Here is a 20876-nt window from a genome sequence, read left to right as displayed (position 1 = left end):
AACCAAACTTACAGGGAGACATGCACAGGCATCGGCTGGTATTAGGAGGGGAAACCTCAGGGCGTCCAATAAAAACTGTATGTTCACCTGAGGGCTGAAAGACTTTCTTTTATCTTTTTCATTTTAGAGCTATAAGGGCTCTTCACAGGAGGTTTTCCGAGACAGGAGCTGCTATAATGAAGCGGATCAACGCGGGGCTTTAATCAAAACAGTCTATCAAAGCATTGCAAGGCTATTGTCAGGGGCACTTACACGAGCAGAGAAATGAATCTGTATCACCAAGGGCAAGACATTTCCAAGAGCTACGATGCTCACATTTACAGAGCCAGGCAGAAGTTGACATGCACTCACAAAAAGGATGAACATCATGGTGATGCTGGGGCTTCAAATTATCCATTTAAATGTATTTGTTTTACAGGGTGGAAAGTTTTTAAAACATAAAACTTCAGATATGTTTCTAAATAAGAATCTGGTGCACTAATCTGAGTGCATTATGGCCTTTCAACATACAAATACCCCACCAATATTTGGAGAAATGACTCTAGTTGCAGCGCAACCACTCAATTGTGTAACCATTAACAGGTGCTAATGTCATTTTAATTTAATATTTTGCCACATTATCTTCAGAACTGGTTCTTTACTCAAAATAGTTGGTATCCAGGCACAAAGTACAAGAAATAAATTATAATTTTTTACTGTTAAGCTGTTTCTTTAATGCTTTTAACAAAACACTGTTTTTTGTTATTTTTACATCAGCTGAATTTTTCAAAAATATTTATATCATTTGTAAGGCTGTTATGGTCATGTACTCAACAGCTTTTCAAAGCCAAAAAGTTTTACACTGTGATCCTGAAAAGAAAAAAACAACAACACTTTAGCAGTGAGTTAATTAGGTAGTGCTATTTGACAATCAGGCATCAAAAATGTCTATAGTTCACAAAGTTAGACTTCTTTATCCATTCTCAGCTTTGATGTGAGGTTAGGATCCGTGTCTTGTTGCAAAACCTGTGTCCAAACCTTCAGCTGTTTGACAAAAACAATCAGACATGATATTCAAGAATAACCCAGGAACCATCAGAACTCAAACCATATCATAAAAGGAAAAAACAAAACAACTGGACCTTTTTCCAAAGTTTGAAGACGTTTGGTTTCCTAACCCGGAAGCTTTCTCAATTCAAAAAGTCTGGAATAATGTGGAGTTGCAAGCTTTATACTACAAAAAAGTTGTTTTGTTTTTTACTTTTTTGGAATGACCATTACCTGGATGACTGAGAATCTTCACCAACTCAAACCATAAACTCATAACCTGGAGGATCCTGGACCAGCTGGATGTCCACAGCAAAGCAAGTTTTCAATGTGGACTAAAACGCTTACCAAACCACCAAAAGGCAGTTCAGGCACTAAAAGAGAAACGCGCCCTTTTTGCTGCACATTTTTTCTTCGTTCGCCAATATTTCAAAATATGAAATTACCTATCCCTGTTGGGGTCACGAGGGGTGCTGATGCCTATCTCCAGCTGTCAATCGGCGAGAGGTGGGGTACACCCTGGACAGGTCACCAGTCTATCGCAGAGCCCCCTGGTATGTAGGATGCTTTATTTTTATTTGTTTATTCAGAGCAGAGTTTTGATAACTTTCTATTTACAATATTTTTGATGGTTATTTAATATATTGTTTGGTTATAAAAAAAAAATCATGCACAATGGGGTCTTGTTCTGTTTGCTTTTGCCTGTTATTCGTTTATTTATTCAGTTTGTTAATTTATAATCGTCATCCTGTTTAGACGTGTATTGATTGTGTTAACAAAAATAAATATATCCGTTAAATATATTCTACTGTTTGTTTTTTATGAATATTTTTATGATGGTGCCCTTTTTTTTTGGCTTGAGCAACTGCTCCCACAAATGTCTGTGCATGAGCCTGAGGCAATTGCTCCAAAACTAACACATGCAAAAACAACTGAAATGTGCAGCCGCCTACATGGACAAGCCTGATTTATGGTCGGACAAAATAAAGATGAAATTATTTGGCAACAGGGAAAGGAATGTGTTTGGGGGACTCAAAAGGCAGCTTTTATACCTAAGAATAGACGTACGAACTGTCAAGGAAGATTGTGGCAATACGAGATCAGGTTCTGTTTTGCTGCGATGGACAAAGTGGATGGAATAAAAATGACCAAAGTAAACAAGCTCTGAGCTTTCAACTTCAGCTCGAAGCAACAGTTGGCTGGTTGAAGGGACAGTTGTTCCAAAGGGACGATGATTGCAAAACAAATCAAACAGGTTTCAGAAGGGATAGAGCAGGGAACATTAATCTTCTGGAATGGCTCTGATCAGAACTGAAAATTTAAGGAAACAAGCCATTCAAATAAGTTTGAACCGTTTTTGACAAGAAGAGTGGTCAAAATGCTTCCAGTAATACTTCAGGACCTTGTTGACGACTTCAAAATGTTTGTGGTTTGTACGCAACTCGATAAGGGGCATTTATCCAAATATTAGTATATATTGGTGCATGTATATATTTCTGCAAGTACGTGTAATTTTGTGTTTTTTTCATCATTTAAATCCTCTGTTTTGCCATCAGTCCACCCTGAATAATGCCTGGCACAGGCAATTAATGAAAATGACATTTAAGCCCATGCTCGTGTGTGTATGTGTGCGTGTGTGTGTATGTGTGAACTACAAAAGAGCAAAGCGAATATCCACCACAATATAAGCGAGGTGTAAAAGAACATTTTCGTGCATGTGAGAGAGACTCACTTCCACAGGTCCCATCAGGCATCAGCATGTAGCCGTTTAGGCAGTAGCACTTGTAGCTCCCGTATGTGTTCATGCACCTGTGTTTGCAGGGCCTCGGCTTCAGCCCACACTCATTCAGGTCTGCAGACAGACAGGGAGAGGGAGAGACAAAGACAAATACAATTTAAGTGGACAAGAAGATACAAAGAAAGGCCCTCCCAAACAGGGCTCAAATTAGTCAAGGGGCAAAGGTGATGGGGTCAACTATGTCAAACCCACCCCCTGCATTTATGTGCGGGTTAGGCATTGTCTTTTTGTCTGTCTGCGTGTGCGCTGATGTGCATGCTTTAGAGGTGTAGGCTATCTTAGAGGCAGTAAAGGTGTTACCATGTTCCAACAGGCCCTGAACTCCTGTCTTTGATGATTTACCAGGAAGCCAGTGTCGACTGTCAGCAATCCCCCCCCCCCCCCCCCCCACCTGCATTACACTCTTTGACTCACCATGACTTCAGGAGGCAGAAGCTTCCACATCCGCCACTCTTTGACAGATGGGTACAGGTCCACTGTCTTCTGCAGACTTGTATGTCTGCAGAAGACAGTGGACCAACAGCCCGCAGGAAGGATGCTGTCAGCTTTTTCTCACCGCAGAAAGACATGCTCCCAGACAGCAACACCTGTCAAACGCTCAGTCTAATTCTAGCTATCAGGTTTTCCTCAGAGTAGACATTTTCACTTGTCAACCGGAGATGTAATCAGGAACATTTGCTCTTCCTTCTATATTTAGACCCATATGCTGTATGCTGCTGCACTGGGATTATTTAAGGGCATTGTTGCTTCTGAGAAGTCAAAGTTTCCTGAGTATAAATAATGTAGTTTCTCATATTTCCCTTTATTGTAGCTATTTCTGAAATCTCAATTCTGAGAAAAAATTAATTTAAGTAGTTATATGTACTGCCTTTGTATAGAGAACCCAAGCAATCAAGTGTCAGTATTCTATCATTTTAAGGGAAAATAAGATTAAATGCAATCACTGTTATCAACTTAATATCTCTTTACTTTTTAACTTAAGACAATACTAAAATCAAGGTAACAATTTTAAAAAGTCTAAATTTTACGCAACAACAAATCAGGATTATTAGGCTGACACGACTGAGGATGAATCTTTGAGTTCAGAAATACAGTTCTGGTGAAAGGTTTACAGACACCCACCATGGGCACAAATTTCATGTTGTTTTAGGGATTATAATGAATTATTTTACTGTTGGCTTTACAGGGTATAATGATTGTACTGTGTACAACCGCACAACAACAAGTTCTGATTTAAATCATGGAACACGGTACAATAAGTCAAACATAGTGGTGGTAACATCATGAAGCGGAAGTGTTTTGCTGCCAGTTGTACTGGTGCATAAAGTGGATGAAAAAAATCAGAAGGATTCACTACAAATTCCTCAACTTCAATTTAAATCAACAGCTAGAATGCTGCGTTATGGACACAATTGGTCCCAAATTCTCGCCAAACTTCCTTTTAGCAAGAAAGGAGGCAACATAAAGCTTCTGAAATAGCATTTCCAAATCTCTTGAAGCAACTTTATTAAAAATAGAACTAGAATCTACAAACTGTGGAGTGATCAAAAACCTACCAGTCCCAGTAGCTTGATCCTTGATCCTGATCAGACATTGTGTGGCTGAAACACAGTTGGCTAAGAGACATTTAACCATTTATTGGTGAGTCTGTATGTCCACATTTGAGAGACTATTTTGACCCTGTGTGGATTAGGTCCATAAAATCAATAATCCTAAACTTAAACTTAAAATGTTGATTAAAACACATTGTATTGAAAACGAACGGTTTAAACTCATTTTCTGAAAGTCAAAAACTGATTGTATTCATGGACAAGTAGGACAAGTAGTTCCCGTTAATAGCAATTTGTAGATTTAAAACAAAACAAAAACAAACTAGTTAACATTTATTTATCAACAATTTTTGTGTCAAGATTGCCTGAAAAAGGTTCACAGTTGGAATATCATTTAATGCCATAATAAGCTGTGCCAAAAACAGCATTTGTTCAGACAACATAGCCAACATTTAGATTGTATCAATGTGTAGAAAATATTTTCCTACTGCATGGAAAGAAAAACACAGAAAAGTCATTTATACCACAATCAAACTCACTGTAAAGATTTTCTGAACTAATGAGACTAAAACCTGTGGCAGATATCAGATATTTCTGAAACAAACCTTCTCGCAGACTAATGAATAATGTAGACTAACCATGTCTTCAAATCTATTCTACCATAGCAGCAGCTTCTTAATAACGGTTTCAGAAAAAGATTTGTTTCTCAATACCTCTACAGTCAATATCTGCTGTAGTGTACAGCATTATTATTATTTACGCCGGCGCTCTTCGTTCAAATATTTGCCGTAGCAGAGCATGCTGGAGCTCTTTAGGTTGTGGTGGGAAGCAGCTAATTATTCCCCCAGCTGTAAATTAAATGTGGTGTGGAGTGCGTTTTGAAAGTCTAAATACAATCAATATTTCATATGAGCACGTCTTGAATATTTCTGCACCATTAAAAAAAAACAGAGAGAGTAAAGAGTAGCCTGCAGGTATAGAAGTCTGATACAGACATAGTTTTCATTTAAATTTTTTTCCCCCCTGAAGCACTTTTTAAAATTAAGTTTTCTCATGGAGGATATAGTGTCACTATTGTTGGAGGTTATCACAGAATTAAGAGAGGGGCTTGATGGTGGAACGTGTTCATGCTGAACCACTTCGACTTTTTTCTGACCCCAGGACTCACTTGCCAGTTTTAAAAGCAAGTGGAAGTATTTATTGTGATTCTTTCCACGCAATCTGGCTCCCTCCCACAGTCCAAAAACATCGATGTTAGGATTATTGGTCCATGTAAATTGCTGTTCGATTGTGTGTGCATGGTTGTTGGACCCGGTATGTCTTTCAGCTGCTCTGTGATGAACTGGTGACCTCTCCTAAATGCTCCCGGCTTCTCACCTATTGACTAGAAATGAGAGGTGCTCCGAGAAATCAATTTGTGACCAGACTCACATGATCTCTAGCCAAGACCAGTAACAGATCCAGTAGAAACTCAGAAATTGTCACTTTGTACTTAGTTTTGTTTTTTTGGGTACAAAAAAAAAAAGGGATCACCAACAACAGGAAATCAATTAGTTACCTCGTTGGGTTAATTTCGTTGCACTGGTGAAGGAACCAATTGTCCCTGAGCCACTTTAGTAGATACCAGAAAGGCTGAATGTGTTATAGTAAAGTTGTATTGTGTTATGTTGTATTGGTTTGAGCTTCCAACCACTTTCCTTTTGGAGTGCGCTGATTTTTGATAATGTTGGCAGTTTTCTGGAAATCATAGGGCAATGAACGACTCCAAGATTTTGCAGAGAGAGCTAATTCGTTGGCACTCTCTCACTCAGAGACCAGTGTTTACATCTAGTATTGCTAATCATGCTACGCATTGTAATTGCTAGTATAATATGTTTAAGGGATTTTAAAATGTCAACTCCAAAGTAGTTTGCTTTTGCTTTAAATTGGAAAAAACCTGATTTACAGTAACTGCTCTTTTACACGGTATGACAGTACTCTTTCTATTTTATATATATATATATATATATATATATATATATATATATATATATATATATATATATATATATATATATATATATATATATTATTTCATTTTTTTTTATCTGTTATTTATAGCTCTAAAAGACAACTCAGAACTGGCAAGGCAAGTTTTACAAAATCTAGAGATTGTAAAGCAGCCAGAGATCACTGATTGGAAATCTCTTTTGGAAAAAAAAAAAAAAACACACACGTAAACCTATTGATAGGTAAATAGAGCTGAAAATATATTATTCTCATAAATGTGTAGTTCATCAGTTGTAATTGTTTTAAACATTTTACTTCTGCGGTTAAAGGAAAAGATAAGAAGCAGGGTAGGGTTCTTTAAATCCATTTACTTTAACAGTTAGGCTATAATAGCCTACCATAAAGGCTTTACTGAAGGGCTAAAGCTGAATTAGGAGTGTTTGGAACCATTTAAATTAACTTAACTTCACACAAGCATTAATGAGATTTAGAATACTTCTTGTCTTCTAATTTGCTGTCCAGAACTATTTAAATAGTTGTGAACATAGAGCTCAAAGGATCATGCTGTGCATTTTGATTATTGGTTGAATTTTTTTGCGAAAATTATTGATTCCTGACAAAAAGAGTTAGAGTACCTGGCGAGTTGCCGGTTCTAACCCTTGCTTCGACTGTCTCAGTCGCTGTGTCCTCTGTTTAGTTTCAGTTCTTGTTGTTCAGCCCACCTTTGCAGCACCTCTTGTTTAAATAAGGTTGTTTACGCTACTCATGTCTGTCTCTGAGCTTTCTCCTGCCTTAGCTATCAAGTCACGCCCTGAAAGAAAAACATAAACAGCTACTTGCCCTTTGTTTGAGATACAGCAAAACAATCACAAATAGACTGCATTTAACATCAAAAGTGGGGCCTCCCTGGCTTAGCAACACTATATATGGCCCCATGTTTGGCTCTGTGAACACATGGCAGGGTGAGCTGCATACCTTTGCCATTTAAAAGACACCGCAGGTTTAATCTGGATGAACGATGAAGCAGCTATACGGTTTCTATGATCCCCTCCTCTTCTATTAATAGAAGTTTCTGATCTACTGACACCATGCTGGCTGAGTGATCAGTGGATGTAACAAGGCTTTGGAACGCTTGCCTGTTTAAACCTACAAAGTATCACCAGGCTTAAAGCAGTGTTTCATCACTGGGACTACTAGGGGATATACAGCTTAGGGTCATTTTGTTAACACTTGTTGCAACAGAGAAACTATTTAGAAATGTTAAAGCTTTGCTCCTAGTGACTTTTTAATTGAGGATAACAAGATGCAGAAATAAATCTGGAAGGAGATACTGAATGTGACGTTTATTTTCTTCATTACAAACCAAGTAAACGGCATTAGATACAAGCTTCCTTTTTACAACAGTGAACAAATGATCCAGAATGTTTGTTCTGCAAGCGCAGAGATAAACTACATAATTTCTAATTTACGGGTCTGAACATGTGTCCCTGTGCGATGCAAATCCCAATATGGCTACAACACATGGGTACATGTAAAATACTGTAGAGTCATTGTTTTATTTTTATTTTTTTGGATAACCATGCAGATGTTGTTCTTGCTAGCAAACTGCTAATTGATGGGTTGGGGGGGGGGGGTCAACAGCAACCCATTTTAATGTACATTTCTGCACAAAAAAGTGGATAATTGTAATGTAGAAGAAAAATTATACATGGTTTTCAACATTAAAGAAATATCAACCAGATTGGTCTGTAAGCCTTGTTCATTGCCTGTTTTTTTTTTGTTTTTTTTTTGTTTTTTTGTCTGTCTCTCTTTTATGTATACTCTTAGCCGGAGTGGCCAATAAGAAATTTCACCACGGTAGCACACGGTGACAATAAAGTATCTTTGAATCTTGTCATGCATTTGTGCTTAGCCACTGTCAAAATATTTCTTTCATTGTAATTTAACTGTGTTGTCATTTAAATAAACAGATGTTTTATTCTTTGCAAAGTATTTCAAGCTCAACCAGGTTTCATGTGAGCATTTATTTGCATATCATGCCTTATATTTCCAGTCGGATTTGAGCAATAACTCTGACTGGGACATTCTAACATATGAATATGCCCTGATCTAAACCACTCCACTGTAGCTCTGCATTTATGTTTAGGGTCATTGCCTGAACCTCCACCTCAGTCTCAAGGCGACAGAACATAAAAGCACACATTTCATTTCAGATTTCTAATTGCAAAGAATTTTGAAGATCATGTATAATTTTTCTTCCACTTCACAGTTTTGCGCTACCTTGTTTTGGTCAATGACATAAAGCTCAATTTAAAAACAATTCGATTTTTGTTTTTACTATGATAAAGGAGTGCGAGTTGTTACCGTGAGATTTGCACTTGCATTTGATTATATTTGCCCCTTAATATTCAGTTATGATAGACCCTCATTAATGCATTTACAGAGACCCCATAGCAACAGGCCACTGTCTGCATGGCAAAGAAACAGGTCTCCACTCGCCTGCTGGACTGAAAAACATCTTAGAAATGTAAATGAGGCATTACTGAAACAGTCAAATTCTCAGTCAGCTAAAGAGCAGTGAGCATGAGCACAAGCCAAACAAGACAGAGGCAGGGCGACCTCTATGGAGAAAGACAATAAAACAAAAATTAAAACAGACCAAGAGAGAGGGCAGTCAACACAGTGCAGACACAGGTGGATGAAAAAAAAAAAAAAAAAACGTGGGAGATAACAGGCAGACATGAACAACAGCTCAAATTCTGAAATTGGCCCCCAGGTGGAAAGAAACCTGTGCTCCCGCAGAGTTGGAAAGCCCCTTTGGGGTGTTCACTGAATGGTAAAAGCACTGCTGAGACACATCTGAAGCTACGCAGGGTGGATTGATTTATTGGGTCGAGCCCCAAAGATGTGTGCCACGCAGCATTCCCGACACGCCTTTACCACTGACAGAGGGATTAGTGCAAAGCTCTTTCCCGGGGATTCACTTGTCTTTAGAGCAGGTAACATCAGGTAAAACAGGCCATGTAGCAGCTGCTCTGGTGGAGCCTGTAGGTGTAGGACCATGCTAATAACTACTAGAAAGTGAGAAAGAAAGAAAGAAACCTTACTCTGGGGGCTGAAATAAATAGGATAGTGAGTGCTCTTTTATTCCAAAAATCTTTTTCGTTGCTTTTTTTTTTAAATATGAGAGAGAAAGGGAAGAAAATATACAGTGCTAAGAAACCGTGACATGCTCTGTGATCATGCTGGCATTTCAGCTCAATTGCAGCTCCTGGAAGGCACTTCATCTGTCATGGGCAGCGGCAAGTAGGAAGTAAACAGCAGAAAGTGACATTCACACCCCCTCAGGTGGCCGCTACCATGCACGTTGCTGGAAGGCAGCAGAAAAAAAAAAAACTGCTGAAAGGGAGGCTTAATTGAAGAGTCTCACCCTCCGTCACCACTTCCACTGGCTGATGGTCCACGGGAAGAAAGACGGGAAGGTAGCCGCCCCACACCGGGGGGGTTAAATAGTCCAGCGTCTCCTCTTTGTGTATAAGAAAAGAGGTTAGAGGGGGGGAGAAGGGAAATGTGATGGAAAAGGGTGTTGTACATTTGATTGACATAAAGGGGTGAAGGAGAAAAGAGAGAGACAGAGATGCGGTGAGAATGGAAAGCATCAACCAACGGATTAAAATGCCCGTGACTACATCAAACCCCTGGAAAGCAAAAGAGGAACATTATTCACCAAAGACGGCTACACGGATTGGGGAACGGGTCATGAGAGGAACAGCAAATGCATTTTAGTTTCTCTCCTCCTCCAGCCGTCTTCACTCATCTGCATTGCTTTTTTTTTTTGTGGCGGGTGTGAAATAGGATCTGAGGGGATAACTGTATCTCACAGATTCAGAAGATCCATTGTCGGTGTGTGACTGGACTTTCAAAAAGGAGAATCAAGTTTCCATGTAAAGAGGGAAATCAGAGGTGGATTACACACATTTGAGACTCAGGAACGACAGCCCCTCCCTCTTGTGGGAGCGTCGCACCATCCGTCAGTCAAGCATGGTTTCCTCCGGCAGTAAACTAACAACAGCTTTTGTTGGGTGACAGGGAGATGACACATCTATCTTTGACTAGTCTACACACTCAATCAAGCGGTTCCTCCACTGAGAGATGAGATAACCTATCGGAAGAACGTTGCTACCTTTAAGCAGCACTTGCCACGGGTTTAGGTTTTTCCACAACTTGTCACTTTACAACCACAAACTGTAACATTTCACTGTGATTGTTATGTAATACATCAACACAAAATAGCACAAATATACAAATAGCAAGATCCAGGTTTTCAAGATTGAATTTTGAATTCAAGTTCAGTTGGTTTATATAAATATTGTCTTTGAATATCTGCTTCCTGTCCAATAACCACTGAAGATCAGTACCAGCTCTCCTCTACAACCCTCAAGGATAAGCGGGTGTAGATGATAGATGGAGGGAGTTCTTGAGTCCTCTCAATTGGATTAATGTTTGAACTTTGACTAGGCCATTCTAACATATGAAGGAGCTACAGTCTAAACCACGCAACTACTGTTCTGTAAGTATGTTTAGGATTGTTGTACAGCTAGAAAATAAACATTCTCCTCAATCTTAAGGCTGTTGCTACATCTAACATTTTTTTTTACCATGATTGCCCTGTATTTACCTCAATCCGTCATCAACTCTAACCAGCTTCCTCATGCCGGCTGAAGAAAAACATCCTCACTGCCCGAGGAAGCTCCCACCATGTTTCACTATGGGAATGGTGTGTTGAGGGATGATCTGTTGTGCTGGAGTTCTGGGAAACAATTTTTACATCCACATCTGACTGGAGCACCTTCTATATGATTACTTTACCCCCTACATAGCTGGCAACAACCCAAACTTTAAGTGGTTTTCCTTAAATATTAGCTTTCTTCTTACCAAAATTATATGGTGCATGGATGTCCAAATCCAGTCCTCGAGGGCCAGTATCCTTCATTTTTTAGTGTTGGCTCTGCTCCAACACATCTGATTCAAATGGCAGATTTACCTCCTCAGTATGTCGTCAAGGTCTGCAGATGCCTGCTAATTAAGCACTTGTTAAGTTCAGTTGTATTGAACCAAGACAACACCTAAAACATTCAGGACATGGGACCCTGGATCTCTGCAGCTCCTCCAAATTTATGATGGGCCTCATGGCTTCTCTAATTTATACTCTCCAGGCCTTGTCCGCTTAGGTGGACAAGCATGTCTTGGTAATTTTGTAGTTGTGCTACACTCTTCGTTTTTCATACAACAATCTCCCTTCAGCTGTTCACTAATATTCTAAAATTAACCTTTCAAGCCTTCATAGAACAGCAGTTTTATGAAGGCTACAAATTAAATTACAAACATTTTCCAAACTAGGTCAGGCAAGTCTTTGCACAGGACTTTTTTTAAGGGATTCTAGATTAAAGGGGGATAACTACAAATGCAAGACGCACTGATCAGAAAATAAACGCTGAAAGAAATGTATCAGTTTCTTTCCACTGTGCCATTACACACCACTGTTTGCTCTCTGTAAGCTTTAACAAAATGTGAAAAGGTTACAAATATATGAATACATCTGCAATACAGAGTACATTTGTTTCTGTATAATGCCAGAATACACAAGTAAAATATTCCAGAAACCCCATTTAAACTATATTGGTAGCTTGCTAATGAGCAAGGATGTTTTATTTGAGATGATATTAAAGGAAACTTCAAAAATACATTTAGAAACTTTATAAAATGTTCACCAGATTAAGTAGATGCTCATACTAAAGCTTAAACCTCATTAGTTGCTTGATGTTTCTGTCACTAATGTCAAGTTTAAACAATTAAACTACCATCCTTTTTTTTCAATTTGCATTCAATTGTTCGTGTTGCAAAAGGTATTAATTTTTAAATTGTTAGGATGCAAATTATTACATGGCAAGAAACAGAGAAACAAATCAGCTTTAAAACAACATACCCCGCTGGACAGATTCTGCAGGATTATTTGATAAGATCAAATGCTTCCAAACTAAGAAAATCCCCTTTAGTGATCTGCAAGATGCTGATCTGATCAATGAACAATCCCTTCGTAGCAGCAACCTGGAGGCTCAAGCTTTGCTCTTTATCCACGTGAGATCATTTTGCCATTATGCGGGATGTTTTATGGGCTGTGCTCTAATTAATGCGTTTCCTATAGGAATATAGGTCCACCTTTGCATCTGGCTGAACCCCCGGTGAAGAAGCAAAAGCCGAAAAACATCCATCCATCCATCCATTTTCCAAACCGCTTAATCCCTCATGGGGTAAGCCGAAAAACAAACCCATCTTTATTTGCTCTAACATAATCTAACGCTTAGAAATAAAAAAAAATATGACTTAATTTATTGAATTGGTGGGGGGGGGAAAAATCCCATTCATTTTTTAAAAATATCACTGTTGTGACAGTTACTGGCACCCATAGAAATCGCTGGAATAACAGAAGGAATTTGTAATTCATACATGACCTTAAACTGACTAGATTACCTGCTAAGTTTTAACAAGCAATCCATTACTTCTTGTTTCCCTATAAACATGATGTGACACAAAGGACAGATTCTCAGAAACAAATCTTCAAAATCCCCTCGAGTACCCAACCCCTTATTGATAGATGTTGGTGAGAACACTCTACTGTGGTTATTATTTCCTTCAGGAGAGATCGGGAAGCTGGACGTAGTTCATGTGAAGATGGATGAAGCTAAAAACAAGTCAATCTGGGGGATGGGGTGGGGAGGGGTGGGGAGGGGGGGTTAGGGTTAGGGAACGAAACAACATATGGAGGCTGACCAACACTTAAGGTGACACTAAAACTAAATCCGGAGCTAAAATAAAGGTTTGGATGAGACAATATCTTAGAATACCCCAGTTAAAGTTTACACCGAAATACAATAAAAATCTCAGGCAAGAATTAAAAACTGCTTCTCACAGACGCTCTCCATGCATTCAGACTGAGCTTCAGGTGTTTTACTCTGAACAATACGCCACAATTTCAGTCGGTAAATTTTCCAAACTGGTAGAAACATCCTAAAAGACTCACAGCTGTTTCCACAGAGTATTGATTTAGTTGAGTTTAATAAAAATGCAAGGCACGCTTTGGATATTTTTCATTTGTAGTCAATCTTGAAGGCGATGTTATTTTCCTTCCACTTTACAGACCAACACATAGCAGCTCATAATGTTAAGTTAAACCCCAGTAAAATACACTGTAATTTTGATGGGTCGGCACATGGAAAGGTTCAAGGGGTATAGATACTTCTGCAAGGTAAGATACATGAGTTTAACTAAAAAAAGTATATGTGTTTATTGACTGCATTTAATTAATCTAAAAAAGTTTAAGCAATTTCATTGAGTTTCAATTAATGAGCTCCTCTACACATAAAAAGTTTCATGTTTCAGACTTGCCCAAAAATAGTTTCTGTGTGTTGTGATTCTACACACAGTTCTGCAGTTTGGCTGTCAACACTGCGGGAAGATGGATGAAGAAAAATATGAGACTCCCTCTAGTGAAAAGCTTCATCGGAGTTCTCACAATCCCATGTTAGGTTGAAGGTTTTACAATTTCATCAAACAGTCTGCAGATCCTGCAGGAGCAATTAAGGGGAATTGGACATAAATATCAGTGAAAACATACTTTCTGATTAACAATAATCAGGTGATTAGTAGAATTGATGAAGGGTTGCTTATCCAGGTGCAAAACATTTTCTACTCTGGCTCACAGCAGTAAAAGCAGTAAAACAAAAGAATTTGAAAGTCTTTAGCGACACAGTCAGAGTCTGCACCTCCTGTCCTGGCCTCATCTCTGGAAAAACAAGAAACGGAGCATGTTTTGACCTTCCACCCGACCTGGTTGTGTTTGAATGTTTCTGCAGAGAAGAATGTGAAAAACTTCAAAAGGAGAAAAAGACGTCAAGCCGATGGGATGGTGATCGTGGAGACTTGAGGCTGCTACTCGAACCAAGTCTGACTAAACATGTAAATATTTTTAGTCTTCTACATTTCAGACTTCTGCAAAGAGGCAGAATCTCACAGTGGTAATTTATGTGTGGGATAATGTGAAAGAACTAAAACCAAAAATAAATGTATTCAAAAAGTGAAAAGATCATTATCCAGATTTGTTTATATAGTTCAAGCATCTCTTTGGTTTGTTTATATGATTTATGGCTCACAGTTAATGAAAAATAGGAATATGACTATAAAAAAGGAATTACAAAGAAATGTTAGCATACTGATCTTCGGTCGGGACTCCTTTTGCTTGAATTACTGCATCAATGTCGTGTGGCATAGAGGTGACCATCTTGTGGCAATGTGGAGATTGTAGCTCATTTCCTGGATATCTTTGCATGTGTCGAAGATCCGACTCCAGCTGCAGACCACATCTTGTAAATCTCCCTCAAACTTTTCAATAGCCTTCATTTTACAACTCTTGCAGTTTTTCTTTCCGCTCAGCTCTCCAGTACCTTTTAATTGAATTAATGAAATTAAGTAACCTTTCTGTTGTATTTTGTTTTATTAAGATGAACCTGTAAAGTCAAATAAATGTGACTTTGATGAACCTGTATAACTACAGAGCACAAATAAACACATTTTAAAACAAGTAGGAGATTGCACGCATGCCATACTTTAAGCACTTGCAGCTGTAACCAGGGGATGTCTAGGAAGACAAACAGTAACACAGAGGGATCAGTTCTTAAAACCAACAGTCTCTGGAGAAACAAAGCACTGAAACATCCCAATGTAAGGCCACGCTTTAAAAACACATACATAAAACTATTGGAACACGTACACCACAGCACTAATCCAACGCGTTGGAAAAGCATTAATCACATATCTGGCTGATGGATGAGATGTAAGAGAAGAACACTGTATCTGGAGGCATCGCTCCGCCAGAAACATCTTTTAATTGTGTCAAAACAGTAGGTCATCTCCACCTAATTAAATCCACCTGGATGCAATAATCATCTTATTAAAATGTTGAGATCGGCGGTGGGAGCGTGCTGCCAAACTGTTGCTCAGATTATCCTATAATGAGTTTATTTGTGCAGCAGGAGCACAGTCGTATATCCTCGCCAAAGTGTTTCTCCCACTCCTCTGCGCTGAAGGATGAGGGGCCTTCTTGAAGAAAGTGATAGGGTTTTAGTGAGCAGCGGGTATTATTCCTGACAGCAGAGCGGTTGATAATTTAAGGATGAACATAATGACATTTATGTAAATATAATCCATTCAGAGGATTTTGATCAAAATCCCATTCAGTCTTTTAAAAGTGTAAAACAAATCCCTCAGAACTTAACTCAGAAAGAAATTTATATTTATAGCACAGGGCTTGTTTTTAGTCTCGACCGCAATAAATCCTCACGTGGTTTGCCCCTGCCTATCGTAAGCAAGGCTCTGAAGGCGTTTGACATGCTTGTGAATCGGAAAGCCTCCAGGGTGATGCATCTGTCCACACCTCTCACTTAAGGCTGCAAGAATGTGTGTTGAGCACAGCATCTTTATGTAGCTACAAGTTTATGAACACTAATTCTAGTTTGGAACAATTAATTGCCTTCCTTTCTTGTCTACTGGAAACTTCAGTCTCTTATATATCGGTTATTTAAATAAAACCCCACACGAAATGACCTTTTCAGCTGAACAGCTACAAAATCGGTGGAAAATGTGGAGGAGGACAAAAGACTCAAAGGTCTTTGTAATTATTGGCTTTTAAAGAGATAATAAAACCTGAAATAATGTACTGGCTTAATATGAAAAAATGGATTCATTTTCCCATTTATTCTGGTGTACTTTTTAAAATAAGCCAGCTGGAAACCACGATTAGGGGAATAAAAGGCACAGTGTCTGAAGTAGAGGTAAACATGTTTACATTGGTCATGGGATGTTTACAAGAATCAAGGTGCATCAAGGTTTTGCAAAGTTGCAATTAAAAAAAAAATTACATCTTATCATAAACCATCATCATAAGGTTTAAAGCCATTTTTTAATGAGATGGCAGAGAACGTTATAACTGGAGCTTTGTTTCAGCTGTATGGAACATAGAGTAACACAGTGAGTCGGCTGACTATAAGAAGGCTACTATGTTTTTCTCACATCTCACGTGTAGTAAAACAGAAACATTATAGGGGTGGAGAGTGTACCTGCTAGATCATTTTCTGCCTTGCCATGTGTGATGGCATACAGCAAAGTTACTGTTCTCTTTGTATAAATGTGAGGAAATGCAACATTAATTGTATGCAACATTAAGTCCTTTCATAAGATTAAAGCATTTCTTTCCTCTATTGAAGCATTTTAAAGCATGCATGTATACTGGGACTCGCAGCTATTTCAAGACTGGTAATTATGTAATTTAGCTGTGAGATCACAGTCTAATTCAACGCTCTATGACTGCCCCTAGCTGACCAGACAAGACAATCATTAATTGAATTAATCAGAAAGTATGTAAGTCAAGATAAGATATTGATTATGAGATTTTCCTTTCACCATTCTTCCTTTTTCATTGTCAGCCTGTCCTCATTTTTGTCCCATTGCTTTCTGATCCTGGTTACCCAAAAATACATCAGGTGTTGGCATTAGGGACAGTGAAAGAACATCATAGCCATGAATATATTATGGCAAGCAGAGTTTTGATGCACCTGATATCACAAAGCCTACCAAATATTGCATCCAAAGACTCCTTTGAAATTGCAAAATTGTATGCATTTATTTTTCAGTGACAATTTATTTTATTGTGCAGCTTGTTTCAGGCATCCTGCATGCTGAGTTGAATGAAGCGTGTGCAAAGCACAGTGTGAGACACAGTAATGGTATTATTAGGTCATTGCTGCTATATTTAAGCTGTGGTTGTGTTGATTCTGCTGCAGCAGCACATATGGTCAGCAAAGATGGTGGGTGCGCTAAGGCTGGGACATTTTTTGACAGTGGCAGCCTGGCTCAGCAGGGAATCAAACTCATATGCTACAGAGCCAAATGTTTTGCACCAGTTGTTCGGCAACTATTTGGAGTAATAGCAATTGCACTGTGTTAAATATTTTTTTATTTAAAATCATGGAGTCTTGAATTGCAGACCACTAAAGTCATGACGCCCATGGTATTTTTACTCAGTTATCATTCCTATGTACAAATATCTAGTGCAAATGAGAAAATTGCACTGTATGAAGGATGTAAATGTTGGAAATTGCCTAAGTGATCAAGAGAAATTCCTTGATCATAGTTTCCGATCCAAGCACTTAAAATGTTTGCTGATGCTTAGGTAGGTAGCTTTCCTGCTGTTGTGGACATATCCAGCCAATCTCCCTGGTGAACATCTCCCACACCTTGACTCATCTCCTTATCACTTAATGTGCTGGACCAACACAAAGGAGTGGAATGAAAATGAAGTGAAATGAAAATGATTTACATGGTTTTCATTTTTGTTTCCTGAATAACACACCTTTCGAAGTCTTTGTATAAATTCAGGTGTTCTGCAAAAGCCAGAGGTGTGTTGGAAACCGTTGGTGGGCAAGCATAATCAAGAAGCAAAATACCAGACATGGATACCACTGCAAAACTACAAAGAAAATTGGCAGGCTACCTAAACTGACTGGCTGAGCAAGAAGAGCATTAATCAGGTAAGCAGCCAAGATGCCCAAGGTAACTCTGGAGCAGCTGCAGGGATCCACAGGTTACCTGGAAGAATCTATTGACAGGACAACCATTACTCATGCTGTCCATAAATATGGAAATGTATAAAGACCGGAGCCAACTTTGAAAGAAAGCCAAAAGAATTTCCATTTGCAATAAGTCCTGTAGCAGGGCAAAGTTACCAAAAAAAAAAAGGTACAGTGTTCAGATTAAACCAATACTGTTGTTCCATCAAGAAAACAACTCTAAACACCAGAGATAGAGGAATCCCAATAAAATCCATCAGTGTTGTGTTTGTGGTTGTAACGTGACAAAGTATGAAAAAGTTCAAGGGGTTTTAACCTCAGAAAATTCAGCAGCTGTCTGGATATCTCAGAGTTAATGTGAGGATCTAGATTCTCTCGGGAATACACACAGAGGCCAGCATTTTTTTTTTTATTCTAGCCATGCCAACTGCTCTGACCTAATATATGAAGCTGAAGACATTTTCCCTTTTAATTCTGCAATTATTTGTCCTTGTTTTAAGCTACTGATTTTTCACACTCTGTGTTGTGTTGTCCCTACTCCAAACATCAGTAATTCATGATTACTGATTGTGACAGAAAAGCTAGAAAAACATCAATGAAGTAAATATTTATTCATAAAGAGAATCTGACTCATCTAAAATTATATCAGCAGAAACTGAAGGTGAACAATTGCCACAAACGTCCAATCAGTACATCTCTATTATATATGTGGAATGCAAAGGCAAGACGTCTGTATTTGCATAGAAACTTTCATATAAAAAGTAACTCAAACAAAAAATAAGGCTGCAGTTGCATCTTATATCTCCTTCTTCTTAACACACTTTTAGTATCTTCAGTTGTGGTTGTTTCATTTAAATTATAATCAATATAAATCATTATGGGCCAACATTGAACATGAGAATGGATACTTGTGTATTTTGCATTGTTCGGTTCATTCTACTGGTTGTGCCTGCAGTTATTAAGTAACCACCTGGTCTCCAGGTTACCATTTCTAAACTAATTTGAAACCATTTTGGGAAAAAAAACTAAAACAAAATCTTTGACCTACAGCAGCTGGTCAGAAGTGCATGTCGACTTCTTCTTACAGTCATTACTTAATGCAACAAAAACAGATATATTGCTTCAAAATATTGTCTACCTGTCTCATCAATAGTGAACTTCAAATCAGTCCCAGGACATGCTGCATTTCAATGATAAAAGTTAATTTCTGAAGTCTGAATTAGGATAGTAGTTTCAAGAGAACGGCAGCAAATTAAGCAGAAACCACTTCCATCGATACCTGTTCAGAGTAAAGGTCAAGACTGCATCTTCAATCAGGGTCAGTTTTTAGATCCTAATCTCAGAAAATGTATACAGCTAAGTGGAAAATCAGCAGATGGTTGCCTTTACTTTACAGACGATTGTCGCTCACCCAAAGCCCTCAGGTTCTCCATATAATGCTCTCCCTTCTCAACTATCTAAAGAGGTTTCCTCTCTACAACACCAATCGAACATAAAGTTATTATTAGTAGTTTGTCCTCTGGTGTTATACCTGCAAATTTTAAATGGCAGTAATTCAGCCTCTACTTATGAAACCTGCTCTTGATCCTGATATTCTTGAAAATTTCCAGCCTACCTCCAAGCTGCCTTTTATCACAATAAACTATCTTTTCAATATAGTTTATAGGCAGTTAATGGCCTTTTTAGAAGAACATTATGTTTAGAGGTGTTTCATTCTGGTTTTAAAGCTTTGTACAGTGCCGAATCTGCCCTCTTACGAGTTTTTAAATATGCATCTTTAGCAACTGACTCAGGTGACTGTGTTATCATTATGCTTCTAGATTAAACTGCTATCTTTGACACAATGGATTGTAACATTTTCATTTCTTGTATAGAGCAGTGGGTGGGTGTCAAGACTGCTGCATTGCAGTGGTTCAAATCTAATTTGGTGATTCTCTTCAATGTGGGGTCCAGCAGGGCAAGGCTTTAGGACCCTTTAGTTTTCAATACCTGCTACTCCTTGGCTCTATTTTGATGAAACAGTATTTCTGTCCTCTGCTGAGTGAAAGACTCCCAGATTTATCTCCTTCCTCAAAATATAAAGGGTATCTCAGTAGACTCACTGTTCAAATGTTTTGGTTACATACAGGCCTGGACGGCTTTGAAATTTTTACATCTCATCAAAGCAGAACAGATGTGCTGGTGTGTCTGAGACCTCCACCTTTAATCTTTGTTCTTTGACACAGCATGGTAAACCTATCATCACTAATCTGGGAATTAAAAATGGATTCAGATATTTACCTGCAGGTCCGCCAACCAGCAGCTTCTCAATGTCCCTTAAACCGAGAACACACTTAGAGGTGACCGTGCTTCCACTAAAGCTGCTCCAAAGTTATGGAACGATCAGCACTTGAATGTTAGACAGGCAATCTATCTTTTTGAGTTTAAGAATCTTCTCAAAACATATTTATTTGCTTAAAGCTATAGTTGGCAATCCTGCCATCCATGCCCTTCGGACCGAATGGCAAAGATTGGTTAGAGTTTTGTTCCTGTTCTCACCCATAGACATAGCTCTCAACTCTCACGCATTGACCGTGTGACACACGCATTTCATCAATTGCACACGCTCACACGCATTACTTTGAAAATCTCAATCTTACAATGAAAATCTCACTCTTGAAACGCACGCGTCCGGACGCTTCGCGTCATGGCGGAACCAAATTGCGGTAAAATGGTTTCCGCACGTCCAGTAGTAGAGGTAACACAGCATGCAAGGACCGCCGCCGCGCAAACAAGTTTCCCTCATCCAAAGTGAAACACTTCTACGGTCCGTGTTGCGTGCAAATTAAATGG

The 20876-nt window shown here is 38.6% G+C and overlaps 1 protein-coding gene across 6 annotated transcripts in view; it reads right to left on the bottom strand.

Annotated features, from left to right (window-relative positions):
• npnta (nephronectin a) overlaps positions 1–20876 on the bottom strand; it is an 85620-nt gene that overhangs the window by 34050 nt on the left and 30694 nt on the right. For 3 of the 6 annotated variants that reach the window (XM_036137043.1, XM_012882211.3, XM_012882212.3), the window contains 2 exons: positions 9794–9889; positions 2759–2878 (listed from right to left, as the gene is read on the bottom strand). In XM_036137043.1, coding sequence (XP_035992936.1) covers positions 2759–2878; positions 9794–9889 — 216 coding nt within the window. The remainder of the gene's footprint in view (positions 1–2758; positions 2879–9793; positions 9890–20876) is intronic. The other 3 variants (XM_012882213.3, XM_036137044.1, XM_012882215.3) reach the window with 1 other exon arrangement.

Source organism: Fundulus heteroclitus, chromosome 5, assembly GCF_011125445.2.
Source record: "Fundulus heteroclitus isolate FHET01 chromosome 5, MU-UCD_Fhet_4.1, whole genome shotgun sequence".
Lineage (NCBI taxonomy): Eukaryota > Metazoa > Chordata > Actinopteri > Cyprinodontiformes > Fundulidae > Fundulus > Fundulus heteroclitus.
Note: the sequence above shows the minus strand (reverse complement) of the source record. Positions and strands in the feature narration are given on the sequence as shown.